Genomic DNA, 18,603 nt, shown 5'->3' with positions numbered 1-18,603 from the left:
CGTAGAGGAGATGGACATTGTACATGGTTCATCATATTTCATTTCATTCATTCTTTTCTGTAAATAGTAAATGAAACCATAGTTCAGTTTGTATTGCATTACAGCTAATCATTCAAAAATTTGTATAACAGCACAAGATTAAAGATTGAACAGTTTCATTTAAATCTGATTCAATTTCTACAGGATATACTACAGAGTGAAATTATATTTATACCCAAAATTCCCATTATTTCTACTAATTACCTGTTTCATTTCATAATAAGTTGTGTTTTCTAATGACCATCAACAAAAGCCAGCATCAATCTTTAGGAAAAGCAGGAAATTTTCCATGGCACATATGTTTTACTGATGGACAAGTGTATGTAGCATATTTAAAAGTAAGTTGCTCCAGTGAACTAATATCATTAGTTCTCTGTATGAAATATTTATTTTTTAAAGCAAGAAGTACTTAGTTACATAGTGCTTCTAATATATCTGCTTAACTGACAACATTGTAGAAAAGGCCCATTTTGAAAGGAAATTTCCCATGCAAAGTCAGGTAAGGCAGCTGGTATAATTATATACTGTAAGTAAAGCCTATTCTTATAAAGATAATTCAGGTTTTGGGATATAGCAGTCTTGCTTTTCAGGGCTGTGGAGTCGGTAGATAAATGCTCCGACTCCGACTCCTCAGTTTCTAAATCTTCCGACTCCTCAGTTTCTAAATCTTCCGACTCCCGACTCCGACTCCTCTGTATGTATATACTATGCTAATGTATTTTCTACATCCATTGAAGGAAAGGAAGGCAACATACATGTCATTTCACCACAGAACTACTGGCTAGGAAGCCAACACTCTACTATAATGGCAGATTAAAGACAAACACAATGAAAACAAGGTTTTGTTTATTTATTAATTTTTTTTTAAACAAGTGTCTGGATAGTAATAGCAGGCATAAAAATCAGGAACAGGAAATGTATTGGTTCAAAAATACAAACCACATTCTTTGGTAGTTTTAACTTTTAAAACAAAAAAAAAGCTTAACTATATGAACTAAAAACAATATCTGGAAAACCTATATTAAACTTGGAATACAGTTATAGTTAAAGGAAACGAAATAAATATGGCAGCCTCCATATTCCTCTGACCTCGGGTTCCCTTTAAATGCAATCTAAAATCAGTGTAGAGTTCTAAGAAACAAAATTGCTTCAGCCAGATCCTCTTTCATAGAGGCTCTTAAATCTGATTTGATTATTTTCAGAGCTGAAAATCTTTCAACACTGACTTGGGTGGGTGGCATTGCCGTTACAATTCTAGCCACATCACCAATGATCTCTGGATACACAAGGATGGCTTCTTCAACACTAAGTTTTGATGAGCGATCATACTTTTCAACTTCCTTTAGTTCTTTAAAAAACTCCTGCCGGAATTTCTTTATTTGGACATTGACTGGTTCTTTTACTTTATTGCTTATGCGACGTCGCTTTCCTTTTCCTTCCATTTTGTCCAAGAAGGAATCAAAGTCTAACTCTTCATTTGAAGAGGATGGTCCTGAGTTACCACTAGTGCTTTGAACTTCCTCCTGTGGAGGTATTTCAGGTAGTAATCCCCTCATGCGAACTGCTAAATCGTAGAGTGCCTTTTTCGCTGTAGCAGTCTGGTCACTGTTCAACAAAATTCGGCTCATTGGGTCGACATAAATAGCTGCTAACAAGATTTCATTGTCCAGCAAAAGACTCTCTCTTTTCATCATTGAAGATGCAATGCCATCAGCTATTAACCCTCCACTTTTGTTCAGGCGATACATCAGGCTCTTCCATTCCAAGAAGAATTTACCGGGGGTTAGATCGTCACATTGCAACCTCTTGGTGACGGTAAAGGGGTGCGAAAGAAGTTTTTCCAGCTCTTTTATTTGTGCCCACTGGCTTTCAGTTCAAGCAACATTCCCATTATCCAATTCTTCTAGGAAGTCTTTAAGTTCAAGCAAACGCTTCACCATCAAACGTGCTTCACCAGCGTGTTGTCTGATCCAAAATGGCTCCTTTTCCTGCACGTCTCTTCAAAATTGCATCCGTTTTTGGTGCCCTGGCTGAAATAGCTACTTGCCTTAATTTCCCAATCAATGTAGCTGCATGGCGATCTTTTAGTCCATCCCTTATAGCAAGCTGCAGAGTATGAACAGCACATCTCATATGGTGAATAGTAGCAAGCTTCAATGCTTCTTCAACAATGTTATCCACAATGTCAGTATTCTCTTCATTTTTTCCAATACTTTCAGAGCAGTCTTCCTCTAACTCTAATAACTCTGTGCCACTTTCTTCATCTTTGTTCATCTTCTCAATTGTGCTCAACATATTAGAAGCATTATCTGTCACAAAACAAAGAATCTGTTCCTTTTTATTTTTAAGATTTTCTAGAACACCCTCCACTAACTTCTGAAGATAGTCACTTGAGTGATGTGCCTGGGTGTCCTTTAATCCCAAGGTCTGTGTTATTGTTTTGTTATTTTCATCCACAAATCTCACATTAATACCAAAATAATTGACCCTGTGACGTGTGCATGCATCCATTTTAATGAAGAGAAAACGTCCTTTCAGAACTTTCCGTAGTTCTTCCTTTTTACATTTGGCCTCCTCAATTATAAGTTTCCTTATATTTTCTCTTTCCAGAGAAACACCAAGTTTTTTTTAGCCATTTCTCCATTTAGGCCTAAAAAGGCTGGCTGAGAAAAGGAGGATAGTGGTAGACTATTCTTTACTACCATTTCAATAATGTGGGTTTTGAATTTTTCTGGTGTCATTGTTATGGTAACTTTGTCAGATATGAAGAATTTTCTTATTTGTGATTGGGCTCCAGTAGATTTCTGAACGTTTTTTGGCACAGAACTAGATGCAATGTTTTCATTGCTATCTTTCTCATTCACAGCTTCTAATACTTTGGGATGAAAACGCTGTAAGTGTCTTTTTAAATTTGATGCTCTTGTAGGCGCATTTTTATCAGGCCCACTGAAACTGCAAATTTTTGCATCACATTGTTTTTCACCATCATCATTTTGAATACATTGGCGCACATAATGTTTCCCATCACTTGATAATGCAAAGTGCACATAAACAGCAGACTTTGTTGTGTTTGTCGTTGTTGACGGTCTTTTTGCCATTCTTAATAGGATGCCTCCTTCACTAAAATATAAAATATTTTATACTAACTGGCATATGCTTCAATTTTAAATATAAAAAGTCTTGTTCTAAGCAAACATACATACAACATGGCTTTATACATACAAATAAGCTATCTAGCCCAGGATTAAACCTAGATACGATTTGTCCTATGCACATACTAGTAATCAGAAGCATATAAACAATCTGCACTAACTTTTATACATTCCTGCACACTAACAAACCTACAGATAGCAGCCATGTAGTTTTATCCAGACACATGTGCACACAGCCTTCCCTCATACAGACAAGGAGCCGTGCAGTTTTATCCAGACACATGTGCACACAGCCTTCCCTTTTACAGACAAGCAGCCATGCAGTTTTAAAATAAATATGAACACTTACAGTTGAATGCAAATGCAAGAAGCTGTTCCACCAAGTTCTTCTAAGCTCTTATAGCAGAGAGAGGCAGAAGCTGCTGCTTTTTCCTTAGTGTTCTTATCTTGTGAAGATAGGGCAGTGGAAGGCTGAAGGAGGAGGCAGCGGGGAGGGGCACTTCAAGGGAAATCATGTTTGAATCCCATAGTCAGGTTTAAAGTTTAAGTTTATTCCCTTCACTTATACAAGTGTCTCTAGTCCTGCAAAAAACATTTACCTAATTATCAGCGAGAGTTAAGGCCCCCAAATACGCAGCAATCCATGGCCGATTTTGCCACCGACCGATGTGCGTGTACAATCGCGGCAATTGATTGGCGGCCGCAGTTTGCGGGTGTCCACATGGACGGGCAGATCCAGCTTGCCGAAAATCTCGACCACCGCCCCCGTCCAAAGTAATGTGATGCCTCTGTCTGCTGCAGTGGCTGTCTCCTCTGTCAGCCTGCCGGAAGTTTAGTGCATTGTGTCACTCACCAGCCAGCTGATCAGCAGAACGAGCCTCTGCTGGAGACAGGTAGGGAGATCTGTGTTCTCGGCTCCTTCGGCCCCTTCACTAGCGCATAGCGAAGGGGAGCCGACTGAGCTGAGAACACACCAGATGATTTTTCAGTCGTTTGACGCGTGATGACTCGTTGAACAGCCGAAAAATCGGCAGTGCATCTGTAAATGTATAGGGTGCTTTAGGCTAGGTTCACAGTTCCCTGTAACAGTGGAACATGACACAATGGAAAGCGGTGCCGCACCTTACCTGTGCATTACATCCCATATAGTGACGCATACAGTCAATGAAAAGCATGCTTCATGGTTACTTGACATGTTCGTTTTGTGGTAACATTATGCACTGCATGCATTGGGCTTTATTCTTACAGCAGAGAAGTAGTTCATTATGACTGTTTGTGAATTGGGACATTTGAACTTACTTTTTTAATTCCCATTTAAATTTAGTAGGAGTCGGAGTCGGTTAACTTTTTGCCGACTCCAACTCCAGGTACCCAAAATTGTCTCCGACTCCGACTCCACAGCCCTGCTTTATATCCTAAGTTAATAATGTTCAGTAAAATTTGTTGCCCTGACTGTGAAAGTTATAATTGCTCTTAAAATGCTTCATGGACTGTCCATCACTGTTTCTAAAGAAATTGTTGGCTTTTCTGCACCATAAGGTAATGATAATCTCTGGAGTGTTTTTGGTTTTAAGTGTGCTTTGGTAAAGGGAGGACTATTCTGCAGTGAACAGTGATGGTGAGCCTCATTCTTGGTTCTAGAGGATTCCCTATTTGAAGAGAATTTGTTGATGCGTTGACAATATAATATAGGAAGTTAACAGTTTATCACTTGATAAGTCTTTTGGAATTATCGAAAAGCTATCCAAGTCATCCATCTTATTTTTCTGTACAAGGCAAAATGCTTGGCAACACAGGTTTCTGGTCCTCAAGCATATTTGATGGTACTGACTCATAAGAGACTTCAACAAAATTTTCTTTCCAACAGCCTCCAATCCTTTTTTAATTTTCAATTGTTTTCTTTTCTCTGAGTACTAAAGTAATATATAAACACTGAATGGAATCCTTAAAAAACATGCAGTTATGTGTCAATGTCATCCCTGGTTTTACACTGTACCAATGCTAAAAATATATTTTAGAATTACATTTTGAGCTTTGGTGTGCCACACATCTGTTTCACTTCCTTTTAATTTCATTAGGCTTGTCCTTTGTCAATTTATCTTCATTAAAACACTTTGTTCATGTCCATAAATTAAAATAAATCTCCTAACATGGGGTTTCAAAAAGCTCATGACTGCTGTAGGTGTATTGAGTTAACAGAGTTGTATCCATGTTACTGATTTTCCATTGGCCTGGTAAGGATCAAATTTGTGCCATAGTTCACATGTATGTGTCCATGCTTTTTCCTGTTTAATCAGGAAAGAAATGGTGGCTGTCATGCTCTTTTTGTTTCCTCCAGGTATTCTGGCCCCCCAAAAAAACAATTCACATGGGATGGGTATTATCTACCTTTTCAAAAGAGTTATTGATCCTAGCCAGATTTTTCAGAGTTGTAATTTAATCTGGTAGTGCTTCATACTGTTCAGTCAAACTGCAATTGGAGGACTCTCTGTTTCTTTTTTTATACATAATCTTGACCCAGTTTGTGTTTTTGTAGAATTCTTTTTATCTTGTCTTTCATGTCATAACTTTATTTTGTGCCTCCTCAGTTTTTTACTTATATTTGAACTTGTCTATTGAACTATTCTTTTAAATGTTATTGAATATTTTGTGTTAGTTAAAAAAAAAGAAAAAAAAAATGTGCAGTAATTGAGTAGAGGTGTTAGCTGGGATAAAATGTAATATTCTGTACTTGCTTGATACTGATTTTCTAACGTTTCAGTCTGCATATGTTTTGCCATTTCATTTTATTTCAATCATACAGTTATCCAAAGCTCTATCAGAGAAACATTTCAGTACCCTAGTCAAAACCCTATCTATAATAACATTTAGGTCCTGAGGCAGATTTTCAAATTGCTGGTCCATCACATTGTTCAATGTTTGTTAGTGACATTCCCAAAGTGAATTTTAGAACTTATTTCTTCCAGAACTCAGAGTACCACTTGAGAAATCTTGAGTAATGTTTGTTGCTAATTTTTATTACTGTTTTTCCTTGTTTTTCCTTTATTTTTGGGTATTTCTGAAGAAGATTGTGGTACCCAAATTTCCCAGTCTTAATAGAAAAATGCTGTGTCTGTGAATGTGAAAGAGTGTGGAAGGCTGAACGCTTTTTTGTGTACTGTATATTGTTGTTTGAATTTACTAAGCTTTCTCCCTTCTCCTTTCTACAGGGCAAGGTAGTTCATCAAAGTTTTAATATCTTGAGTTCCTTCTCACAGAAGGTGAAATTGCAAAATATACGTCCTCTCACAGAGGATATCCGATTTTATTGCAAGAGACTTAAAAGTAACAAGGATGAATTGGAGCCTAAAAGAAAGTCAAAGGTTCTGTATATATTCTCTTTTTGAAAAACTGTTTTCTTTTGGAGTGCTGAGCATGTAATTTTAATTCTTTATTTAATAATCTTAGGTGGGAAATCTTTATTTTGATCCTGGCTTACGGTGCAGTGATCACTGTTATGTTGGCTTACCATTTTTATTTAAATGTAAGTAGTGTTTTTGTAATGTTACACTAAATAAAACTATTTCCTTCTCTGTAACAGACTTTTTCAAATATCAAATCGAATATTTGAAAAATAAGTTGCATTTACTTTTTTTTTTTTCAGCGGACTCTAAAACACATGGGCTTTCAATGCAAGAAGATATGTGGGAAACAGATTTGGATTTGCATGTGGCATTTTATAGGAAATGGAAAGAACTGAAAGACAATGGAGAGCATCAGTAAGTTATAAATTACCACGTAAATTATTCATTTTGAGACAGCCTTCAGTTGTATTTTAATGAAATGTATTAATTTATTTTATGTGTGATGGTGGTAAAATGGTTTTACTATTTAATTTTTAAACCAAGAGTAAATGGTAATAACAGCCAAAATGGTTATTTGCCGGGCCAAGAGCAGGTATTTCTGTTAAAACTGTAAAGAGTAGAAGATTTCTTTAAAATATCTTTCTTTCTTTATTTATTTTTTGAGATATACTGTTCTTGTTTTTTGAGTTTTCTTTTTCCCAGTTTTTCTACTGTTGGAAACACACATATATATTATTTCTTTAAGGGCCACTTCTATATTTGAAGTAGATACAGATCTTCAGAGGAATGTTCAAGCAAAAGTAACAGCAGAAATGATCTGGCCTTCTATAATTAAGACTTCACACCAAATAATTTTTCCTATCACAAGCACAAACAGCTCTTCTGTAAGTATCTGCAATCTTTGTTACTCTCGTATACAAATGTATTCATTTGCTTAATTTCACCTTTTGAAAAAAAATCATTCCTAATTATACTTCAGGAAGAAGATGTTGTTCTTGAAAATCCTGCTGATCTTCCTGTATTTGTCCAGATTGTTCCATTAGCATTGTATCCAAACCCACTGGTGATGGTTGAAAAGCTGTCGGAAAGGTTAGTATTCATGCATTTGCCTAAAAGTATTAATTTCAGTTTTTTCAGTAATTTTTCTACTAATTTCTTCACGACCAAATCAGTTTATGACCAGAGTTTTGGAACGAATTATGGTCATGAACCGAGGTTCCACTGTACTATATATTGTATACTAGATGTGCATATATTTATATTCTCTGAATTTTTCTTTCATATAGATGTAATATTGGCAAGTTTCCAAATATCGATTCAAAAACTCATGTGTTCCAGGTTCATAATAATCAGGTAAGTACTTTACCTCACTTGGTTATTCCAGAAGTTTTAAATTTTAAAACTTCATATTTAAAAATATATTTTTCCTGTTCAAAAATCTTATATAGAAACAGCAATTCAATTCAGAAGAATTGTGGGGTTTGGGGAGGTTGTCCAAAATTTTCTGTGATCCACCTGCAGCTGCTCCTGCGAATCAAACACGATTGTCTGACCAGTGAATTAGGTTTTGTCCTGGGTCAGCCACAATCCAGTGAATGGATTTTTTCCTGTCTCAGCCGCATTCCAACCCCAATGCTGCCATTGTGAACCAAAGCATACTGTGCTTTATAATTGGCATAAGGTTCTTCTGGCCAAATGATATCTTTGATTTTTGACAAATGTGTCTTTTGGTAATGAGGCCTACCATTGCCTTGTCTATCAACAAAAGTACATTGTTCGAGAAGTCTTGCTCTTTACGTATGGTGTCTCTTCCAAGACTCCTAGCCATCCTTCTTTCTGAAAGCCTCGGAAAGCTCTTTTAATCCAGGTGTGGTGATAACACATACTTCAACAACAAAGAGCAAGCTAAACTAAATGTCTTAAGGCTAAATGTGTTCTTACATATCCTGTCTTAATGAAATTTATCCCTCCCTGTCTGGTGCGTCTGATTATAATTTCAGGTATTTAAGGTAGTGTCAAGTCTAAGGGTGTACGTACTTTTTACAAAAGCAAAATTTTTGTTTGTTTATTTAAATTATACAATTGACTACAAAATGTAAATGAAGCGTGCAGTTTATTTATTTTTATCACCTTTTTCTCTAGATACTGTTTTTTGATAGGTCCACATGTTTAAGAAAAAACATGGAGTGTACCCATGTTTTCACATAACTATAATATTCTAGTCTCAAGTGCCAGGTGGCTTCTAGGGCCTACTCATTTGTGAGGTTTGAATGGAGGGTTAAAAAGAACTATTGGAATTTTAGTACAGATTTGTGAATTAACTGTTGTGTATATAGTATAATGAAATCCTTACTTGCATTTTTTCCCAGATAGTTTCAATTCATGGTTGACAAAATGTGAACATTCACTACATGTCAGAGTGTAACGGATACTGGTTTGAGTAATTAGATTTATTTGTATGATTATTAAATGAAAATTATCTTTTCTTCAACTACAGTCCTTGGTCTTAAGGTTTTTATGCTCATTGAAAGCTAAATCTAATTTGTTAGCTTTCTAAACTTTATTGTTAATTCAGTCATGTGGTCTAAGTTTGGGAAATAAGTGTTTTTTCAAGCGGTTTTCCTCCGAGAAACCTCAATGTTGATGTCAAAAATTAAATTTTTTTTATTCTTTTGTCTTTTCAAAGTATTAGAATATTTAAATGTTTGGGAACTTACACATGGTGCTCTAATTATGAATTTAAGAATAGCTAACACAGCTCTGAATGTTCCAAAGTCCTCTGAAGGAGTAGCAACACTGACCTTTTTCCTAAATTTGGTTAAATTGGTGTCTGAAGTGTTGAATTTTACAAATCATTATAAAAAAACTGACATGATAAATTCACCAAGAGCTCGTTCTGCAAGAAACGTATTGAACGCTACTAACGATACTAATGTCTGTTCAAAACAATAGCCTAGGTTCTTGTACTACGTATCCGCTCTGGCTTGTGGCTTTTCATGATTACCAAATATTTGCGGGACTTTTGAAGGTCGGGCAAAGTACTGCACATAAAATTCAAAAAGATGTAAAATTTTAAGGTGAGTAAGTGACTGGAATTTGCATGCCGTTCACATTTTCTTGTGTGTTTAAACTTTGTACCCAGAATAATCCTGCACAAACATAATAATAATGTTTATTTCAACTAGACCTGTCACATATAAATTATTTTACACACCCCTTTAAATTTTTGAAATGCAAATCTGTCCTCTCAGCTTGGTGTTACGTGTAGTTTATTCGAGAAACTGACCTATGCTGCTTGATGCATCACGTTTGGGCTGTAGCCAGGCTTTATTTAACAAGAAATGCTACAAAGTGATCAGTACACTTCATGCTATCAACAAAATTAAAAAAAAATAAATATGAAAAAATAGGTCAGATTACAAAAATTAACAACAAAATTTCATTATTTCAGTGTCCATTGTGAAGGGACTGATGAATCTCTTATTTTACAAATACAGTAGAATAAAAGTATTCAAACCCCTTCACTTTAAGTGTTGTCTGGTAAACTCCAAGCAGGCTGTCATATTCCTTTTACTCGAGACTGGCTCTTAAGAACAATTAAAGCAAACAGGATACACCTGACTACGATTTGGAGTAAGCAAATGATCTGAATGCTTATATGGAGGAGAGATTTAAGTTTTTGATTTTTATTAAATTCGCATATCATATTGAAATTTGCTTTCGCTTTGTCATCAGTTATTGACCATAGATGGGCAAAATGGCATCTTTCCTTTAAAATGAAATCTACAGCACAATAAAGTGTTCAGAAAGTGAAAGGGTCTAAATAGTTTGAGTTCACTGTAACATACAATTCCCTGCATAATTTTTTGGGACAAAGACACATTTTTCCTTGATTTACCCCTCTGCTCCACCATTGAAAATGACAGATAGAATAAGTCAGACATGATTAAAGTGCACGATCTGGGCTTTAATTTAAGGGTATTTACATACATTTTAGTCACACCACATAGAAATGACAACACTTTTTATACATGATATGGACGGCACTGTATTTATGCACTGATTTGCTGATGCCACATTGAATTCTACATGCTTCACCCCATGATGCTTTAAACTTTTCTTGCATGGACTTTAATTCTTAGCCATTGTACAGTACTTTAGATATACCCTCCTCTGCACTCAGTTGTGTCAGCAGTTTAGCAATTTTACAAATAAAAACAAAGCAATCAGTACCACAAAATGTAATTTATGTGTTAGAGGAATATCGATGAGTAATTTAACCATCATAAAAGTCATCATTTCTAGAATAATTCTATTCATATTTTTAAATGGTCACCTTACATTGTAATTAGTAATAAAATATAATAAACAAAATCATAATGCAATTTTTAGTACATTCAAGTATTTAATTATTAAAGTATAAAAAGGTCTCTGTCTGAATTTATATACAAAGGCCAACCAGGCAAAACAACATTCTCTTTTTGTTGGTTCATGTCCAGCACTATACTGATGCATGTTGGGTTCTTGTTCAAATTGCAAAAGGTCTCCCACTTCCAACTTGACAACAGAGGAAGAAAAAGCTTTAATAATCATATAAAATTATAATTTGAAGTTGCCAAGATATTTATTCTAAGGTCTGCATAGAGAAATGCCTATCAAATGCCAAACCAATTTTTCGACTTGTTCCTTACAAACTAAATTAATTTTTTGTAATTTTTACAAAGAATGTATATTCCTTTCCTGTTGTGATATGGTTTCGGGATTTTATTCTTACAATTGATGAAGATAAGAATGTGTGCTTGTAGTGTAATATCAGCACAGCATTACAGTTAATCATTCATTAAGTGGTTATGTCCCTTTGGATATTACTTCAAATAGAGCTGCTAAAAGAGTAGAGGGTGTTGTGATACATTTTTAAAAAATAAGCAGAAATTTTGTCTCAGCAAGGTATAAACAAATCTCCCCAAAATGTTACCCAGTGAAGCCTGATAACATCTCTCACAAGAAGGGTCTTCACCTGGATACATAATAGATAGTCTTGAGTTTAGAGGAAGGTGTGTGATATATGGTGTTCAGTGTTCTGCAAGTGTTGAGGCAGAGTTTATTTAATACATTAATTATCTTATTGAAAAATTTTGTTCCCAGTGCCATATCTTAGATTAGAGCACATTTCATTTGATAAGTGGGATTTATTGAAGGGGGTATGATTGTCTTAAACTGGTGTAATTGACAATTGAGAATAATCATTCAACAAGTATCTTCTCCACCAATAACTTATTCCTGTTTAGTGTTGAACTACTAGTAACAGGAATTATGAAGTAGTTAGCTGCTTTGCTCAATATTGGTTTTATTAATGCCTTGCCTTACTTTTATCATTAATGTGCCAGCATAAAAAGTGTGATGTTAGTACATTTTATATTGTTAAAATGCAGTATGTTGCTTTTTTTACTTTGTTTTTGATTGTTTGCATAACGAAAAATCACATCAGTTTTCTCTGCCTCCTTGGGTCTTCAGGGAGCTACCATCTGACTCACTAGTAATTTGCATAAGGCAGTTTTCCAGCAGATAATCATACCCGTGGCTGTGTATTTTGAAAATGTCTGGCGGTATATTTTGCAGATATACTGTATACTTGTGTTTCAGACATGCATTATTCCAGTGAAAGATCTAGTAACACAATTTTCTTTTCTTTTATTTTCAGACTGCACCTTACAAGAATGGCCAAGGATTTTTAGAAGGATCTTCTCGCCCATATGTACATAACCTGATCCTTTCTCCAGGAGAAGTTAAAAGTTTTACATTAAAATTTAGTCCTGTGCACAACAGAACTGTCACCTCTTTGATTATTATAAGGTATGTTGGTTTAGTAAATAGATGAATAGATGTTTTTTAGGTATTGTGTTTATATATTATAAAAGTAGTAGATAATAAAGTTCCCTCTATGTCAATGAATTAACAAGCACTAAGAGACCCCTAACCCCAAAATCCACCCTTCAAGAGGCTATGCTTTGTTCACTTCACCTGCACATCTAGGAACTACCTTGCTTAACTTACAATGTGCCTTTTTCTGACAAAATGAGTATTCCCGTATCAACAGTAGAGTTGTTAGCACAACCCTCCCCACAGGAGGTCTGCACAGAGTCTGTGGATAAGTGTTTTATGCTTGCTTGACTACTTGCAAAACGGTCAAGAAGGGTCCTGACCTGGCATGTATTGATCTTTTATAGTGGCTGTTGGATAAATTCACTAAATTGGGAAATTTAACTCATTTGGTCTTGCTCACAATATCACTTGTAGTTGTTGGTTCTTTTTCTCATTGTTTGCCGGTTTATTTAACTGCAGACCCACATTAAGTAACATCTATTGTAGTCAAAGTTACAGGTCTGAAACAGATGAAGGTGACAATTAAATAAATGACTTAATACTGAGTATTGTTTGCAAAAAACTTTGCAAAGCTCCACTGTAGGCTGGCAATAGGAGAGTTCCATTCAATTGCCTATCATATCCCTTGGTAGTTCACGTTCCAAATTTTAGTATTCACACACAGTTTGCTGAGTTTAGCAGTGCCACCCTACACATCCAGCTTAATCTGGTGTAATTGTTAACTTAGCTGGGTGCCACTAGCCCTGATATCTCTCCTGCCATGGATAATTCCTTGTCAAATCATCATGCCTCATTGTCAACAGATTTTAATGAAACTTGGCTTGCTGATTTTGTGATGTGAGTAACCCATGGATTTGAAAATGCACGTGTCTTGGTTCAGTATTCAGGGAGATTTGAGCTAACAGTTTGAACTTGCAGCCAGCCAAAGTCGTAACAAATATCTCCTTAAATGCCACAGAAACGGTTCTCATATCATTTTAAAGTTCTATTCCCAAAATGAAAATTTACCATCTTATGAATGATTCTAATAAAGTGGTACCTCAGTATACGTCCTTAATCCGTTCCAGATCCTTGGACTTATACCAAACAGGACATATACCAAACTAATTTTTCCCATAAGAAATAATGGGAAAATGATTAATCCGTTCCCATGAAAACAAATCCTATTGTTATTGGCATATTATACATTGATGGGGTTGTATAAAATAATTTAAACACTGCTTAATACTAAAATATGTAAATACAAAAGCAATTAGATGAAATAAATAAAAATTTAACCTCGCTTTACTTTTTAATAACGTCTTTGTTTTTCACAATCGTAGATACCGTCGTTCTTGGCAAACGGTATGCAACAGCCATGTCCTTGATACGCATGGCACCTTCATACTTTTCAACAATCTATTCAAATTTACGTGGAAAAAACACAATCACGTTGTGACGATGCGGGTTTGCTATAAGCTCCCATCTGCTGTCGGGGAGCCCTTGAACCCTACACCATCGGTAATGTTACAGATGAGCTTAGCAGTGAGGCACAACAAAGCATGGGGATGGTGAAAAAGTGCAAAGTGCTTTTATTAAAACAATCAACAAAGCAAGGTTTTCAAATTAAAGTGCAGTGTCAAAAGTTCCAGTAAATAATCCATAAAATCAGAAGTGAAATGTGTGGCTAAAAACAATATAAAAAAAGTCGAGGTTAAAATACAGCAAGATGCATTCTTTTAAAAAAAAAAGAAGAAGCCCGGTGCCTTTTTACCTGGCGGCCCCCCTGCTTCCCAACAGGGGAGTCGTCCTACTTGCAGCTGACCTTCACTCTGCCTACTTCAGCTGTTCAGTTCACCTCTCCGATCCCTGTCTCCGGTAGGCTCCTCCTGACAGCGACCAGGGCATCTACACTGGGGAATACAATCGCCCAAGCCCTTATGCGGAGAGTCACCCTCCTTTCTATCAATCCCGCTCCATGATCACTCTGCGGGAGTGTCCACTACTACTATTCCCCGGGTGTCAGCCCAACACCCAGGTTCCCTGTTCAGCTGCAACGCTCTCCTGCACTCTCTCTCTCTCTCACCCTCCCATACGTTCTTTCTTTTTCCTCCACTTCTATTTATCAAGATAAGCAGCCCCAGGAACAATCACGCATGCGCGTTGTCTCTCACCTGTGCACTTAGGTGAGAAACTCCCACATCGCAAATCGCCCTGAGAACCGCTTCAGCCACACGACCACCACGCCCCCTCCCCAAGCCGCAAGCGTGGTGATTTATTTTAAAACTGGCCTTTGACAGGAGCTGTGGACCCGCTACACCACACATGTGAAAATTCAGAGTTATAGCGCGGGTTGTTCACTGAATGCTAGCAACTGGCGCACAGACACTCATGGGCAGTCGTGGCTTAGTCTCGAGAGAGGTAAACAAGGGTAGCACGCGAGTTGTATTCCAAACAAAGGTAGTATACCAAGCAAAATATTTCACGTCCAAACAGGATGTATATCAAGTTGGACTTATTCCAAAGTGCACATATACCAAGGTACCACTGTATTAAAAATTGAATAGTGAAAAAAAACTATATTCTTAAAATTGGTCAATATTTTACTAAATAAAGCCAGCTTCTATTGACATGAACATCCCCAGAAAATTTGGTCTTTGTTTTTTGAGTCTTTGCTGAGATATCATAACTTATCTGAAGTCTACATCAAAACCACAATTCTTACAATGCTGTTGAATAGCAGGTAGTGGTCAGTGAATGGCACAGGGTTATTAGGGTACATGAAAGCTAAGACTAAAACCAGAACTAGCAGTGAAAATATTTTACTTGAAATAAAAATTACATTTAAAAATTAAAAAGACATTAATACCAAAGTAACTAAAACAAAATAGAATTAATGGCAAAATCAGAATAGTTTTTCTCTTCAGTTCTCACTCTTGACTTCTTGAGAGACGCTGGCCTACTAAAAAGGGCCTTAAATTAAGTAAATTATATTTGAGATCGTACACTCTTTCATTCTGTGTTTTCAGAAAATATAGATCAAGCCTTTTCTCATAAAACTGAAAAACTAACTCAAAAACTATACTGAAACTAGATGGGCTCTTAGACCTCTAGAGTGAGGAAAGAAATTCAACTTTTGTTATTTTGTTAAGATGACATTTGAAAGAGTTGCATCAAGATTTCTGATTGAGTCCTAAACAATTTCTTTACTGAAGACATTGTGAAAATGTATGCTGCTACAACAAATACAATGTGTTTATCTCCACCAAATTGTCAGTATCTGCTTTGATTGATTACATCTGACCAATTTACACACCCCACTCCCTTCTGATTAATACAGGGCAGAGCACTGGCATTTATTAGCCACATTGCAATGGGCCATTTTCACAACAACCATTTTGACATGAAATACTGTAGTATGGCAAGCACAGGTATCACTAATAACATTAATGAAGCTTCTGTTCAATTTCAATGTAGCATAATTGGAACCTTTAATTAATGTCATTACTTACACCTGTGCTTTCAATACTATTTCATGCCAATATGGCTGCTATGCAAAAGGTCCACTGGTGATATGAAACCATGTGATGCCAACTATAAGTAATGATAGCTCCAGAAACGACTCAAAAACCAAAGACCAAATTTTCTGTTGATGACATTATAAGCTAGCAAATTTTTTTTCACTTCAATTTTTTAATTACAACCACTTTTAACATGGTAATTTTTCAGTTTTGGGATAGCATAGAATTTATGCAAAATACAGAGCTGGAAAACAGATTTACAACGATACGAGAACCATTTCAGTGCAACTTATATTTAGGGAGATATAGCCAGTCAAAGTTATACCAACAGGTAAGTTCAAAATTTGCTAACTTAAATCTCCCTTAATATTGATCTAAGACGCAATTTCAGTTCCTTGGATTACCCATATGACCAAATCAGCATGTCAAGTTTTGTTAAAATCTGTTGATGGAAAGGTGTGATGATTTGACATGGAATTACACCTATGAGTTTGTTGCTGATTTGCAACAGATCGTTTTTGCCACCTAATGTTGAACACCTTGTGTAGGTCTAAAATAAATTGTATGTTTTAAGAGGCCTATAAATGAAGCAGAGATTAATATGTCACCTCATCTACCAAAGTATTTCTTTGAAGAATGATGTCATTCCTTCACTTGATTTGGCTTTTGAATGTGGTCCACTTGTTTTTCTTTTATAGGGCTATTTGTTTTAATGAAATAAATGTAATCTTCAAAGTTCAAATGTCACTTCTCTGGTTAAGTAAATACACTGATCAACCTCAACATTAAAACCATTGACAGGTGAAGTGAATAGTATTAATTATCTTATTAAAATGGTACCTTTCTGTGCTTGAGGGTGATGTGTTGGGAGCAGGAAAAATGAACTAGTTTAAGGCTATGTGTGACTTTGCCTAGGGCCAAATTGTGATGGCTGTATGACTGGGTCAAAGCATCTCCAAAGATGCTGTTCTTGTTTGGTGTTCCCAGTACTTACGAAAAGTGGTCCCAGGAAGGACAACCGGTGTACTGGTGACCTACACACTATTAGGCAGGTGGTTTTAATGTTGTAGCTGATTGGTTTATTTATTTAGCTATTTTTGAGTGGCCTTTTTGAAGCCTAAAGCTGTAGTCATTTGGGATAATATAGTTTTGTTTGTCTATTGAAATTTACGAGTTCAATTAATTTGTTTATAAATAACTGATCTCTTATGTCAATGTTATTGGCTATACAGTAATTGTAAATGTAGATGCTTGCTTTTGAATGTTGTGTTAAAACAGACAAGAATTTTTCCTAATTGTAATAAATGTCAGTTTTGTAGCCAAATCCCTTTTTGTAGGATTATTCTAGAACTGGGGAGTGTTTTATTTATATCAGTTAAATGTTGTAGCAGATAGAGGCGTGGTCCACCTCTTAACACCCTCAGGTACCACTCCAAACACCAGGTAAAAAGTCCACAGTTATTATTTATTATAATAACAATGTGCACCAAGCACTCTACACTACTTATAAATGAAATCAAAACAACACTACAATATTCTCTCCTCCTCGCCCAGACACTTCGCCCTCCTACCTCCCAGCTCAGCTCAGTGTCTGGACTGGCCCATAGTCCTTTTATAGCCCCTGACCCGGAGGTGTTCGTGCCCAATCAGTCCACAGTTCCTTATTCCTTCCGGGTCAGGGTAAACAGTCCTTTTCTTCAACCCGGGAGCACGTCGTTTCTTCCTGTCACGCGTGACCGTGACGCACTCCCGGGTCATAGGGCACATAAGAGCCTACGAGCCCCCCTACAGCAACGCCTGGTGGCCCCCAAGGTATCCAGCAGGGTTGTGGATAAACATTACATAGTCCATGATGCCCTGCTGGAACTCGGGGCATGATCATTCTGTCGGGAGAGCTCCTCCTGGCGGCCTGGGGGTGAGGGCCGGAGTAAAATGCCGGAAATCCACCACATGTAGAAATTCTGATTTTATTAATATCTCTCAAAGGATTTTAGTGCATTTATGTGAGACATGTTGTTTTGAAATGGAATGAAGTTAACACGTTCTCTTCACTGATTTATTTCAGGAACAATTTAACAGTCTTGGACTGCATAGTTTCTCAAGGACATGGAGCAATAGAGAGTTTAAAGATTGCAGGCAAGCCCCCTGGTCCTGGAAGTTCCTTAAGATTCAAAATGACAGAAAGTTTACTGAAGGACTGTTCAGATAGTAAGTTTAATCCTTTTTTGTTTTTATTTAAAGTAAAAGTGCACTTTTACAGGGAAATATTAAAAGCATTGGTTAACTTCACACTCAGTGCCAGAATGTTAGTATAGTATTTATTTTTTTCCTGTAACACAATTTGTCAGAGAAATTTCTATAACTTCTTAGCTAGTTATTTGCATGTATCTGAACATTTTTTTTTCTTTTTTCTCTGAAGAAATAAAATCAAAGGAACCAAATTTTACTCTTAAACGAACATTTAAAGTTGAAAATACAGGACAACTTCCAGTTTCTATTAAATCGACAGAAGTTAGTGGATATCCCTGTGAAGGATATGGTTTTAAAGTTGTCAACTGTCAGGAATTTGTACTGAAACCTAATTCATCTAAAGATATTGTGATAATGTAAGTAAATATCTAAAAAAAAATTTATGTTAACTTTAAGTAAATATGGAAAAATCAAGTGGGCTTGTAGTTGCCTACT

At 36.2% G+C, this 18,603-nt stretch overlaps 1 protein-coding gene across 1 annotated transcript in view; it reads left to right on the top strand.

Moving 5' to 3' along the window:
* Positions 1-18,603, top strand: part of tmem131 (transmembrane protein 131) — a 199,055-nt gene that overhangs the window by 137,555 nt on the left and 42,897 nt on the right. The window contains exons 20-28 of the mRNA XM_039744684.1: positions 6,401-6,553; positions 6,639-6,714; positions 6,835-6,949; positions 7,281-7,419; positions 7,515-7,624; positions 7,822-7,888; positions 12,237-12,388; positions 17,984-18,126; positions 18,338-18,524. Of these exons, the coding sequence (XP_039600618.1) occupies positions 6,401-6,553; positions 6,639-6,714; positions 6,835-6,949; positions 7,281-7,419; positions 7,515-7,624; positions 7,822-7,888; positions 12,237-12,388; positions 17,984-18,126; positions 18,338-18,524 (1,142 nt within the window). The remainder of the gene's footprint in view (positions 1-6,400; positions 6,554-6,638; positions 6,715-6,834; positions 6,950-7,280; positions 7,420-7,514; positions 7,625-7,821; positions 7,889-12,236; positions 12,389-17,983; positions 18,127-18,337; positions 18,525-18,603) is intronic.

Source organism: Polypterus senegalus, chromosome 2 (assembly GCF_016835505.1).
Source record: "Polypterus senegalus isolate Bchr_013 chromosome 2, ASM1683550v1, whole genome shotgun sequence".
Classification (NCBI taxonomy): Eukaryota; Metazoa; Chordata; class Cladistia; order Polypteriformes; family Polypteridae; genus Polypterus; species Polypterus senegalus.
This window is presented reverse-complemented; position numbering and strand designations above follow the sequence as displayed.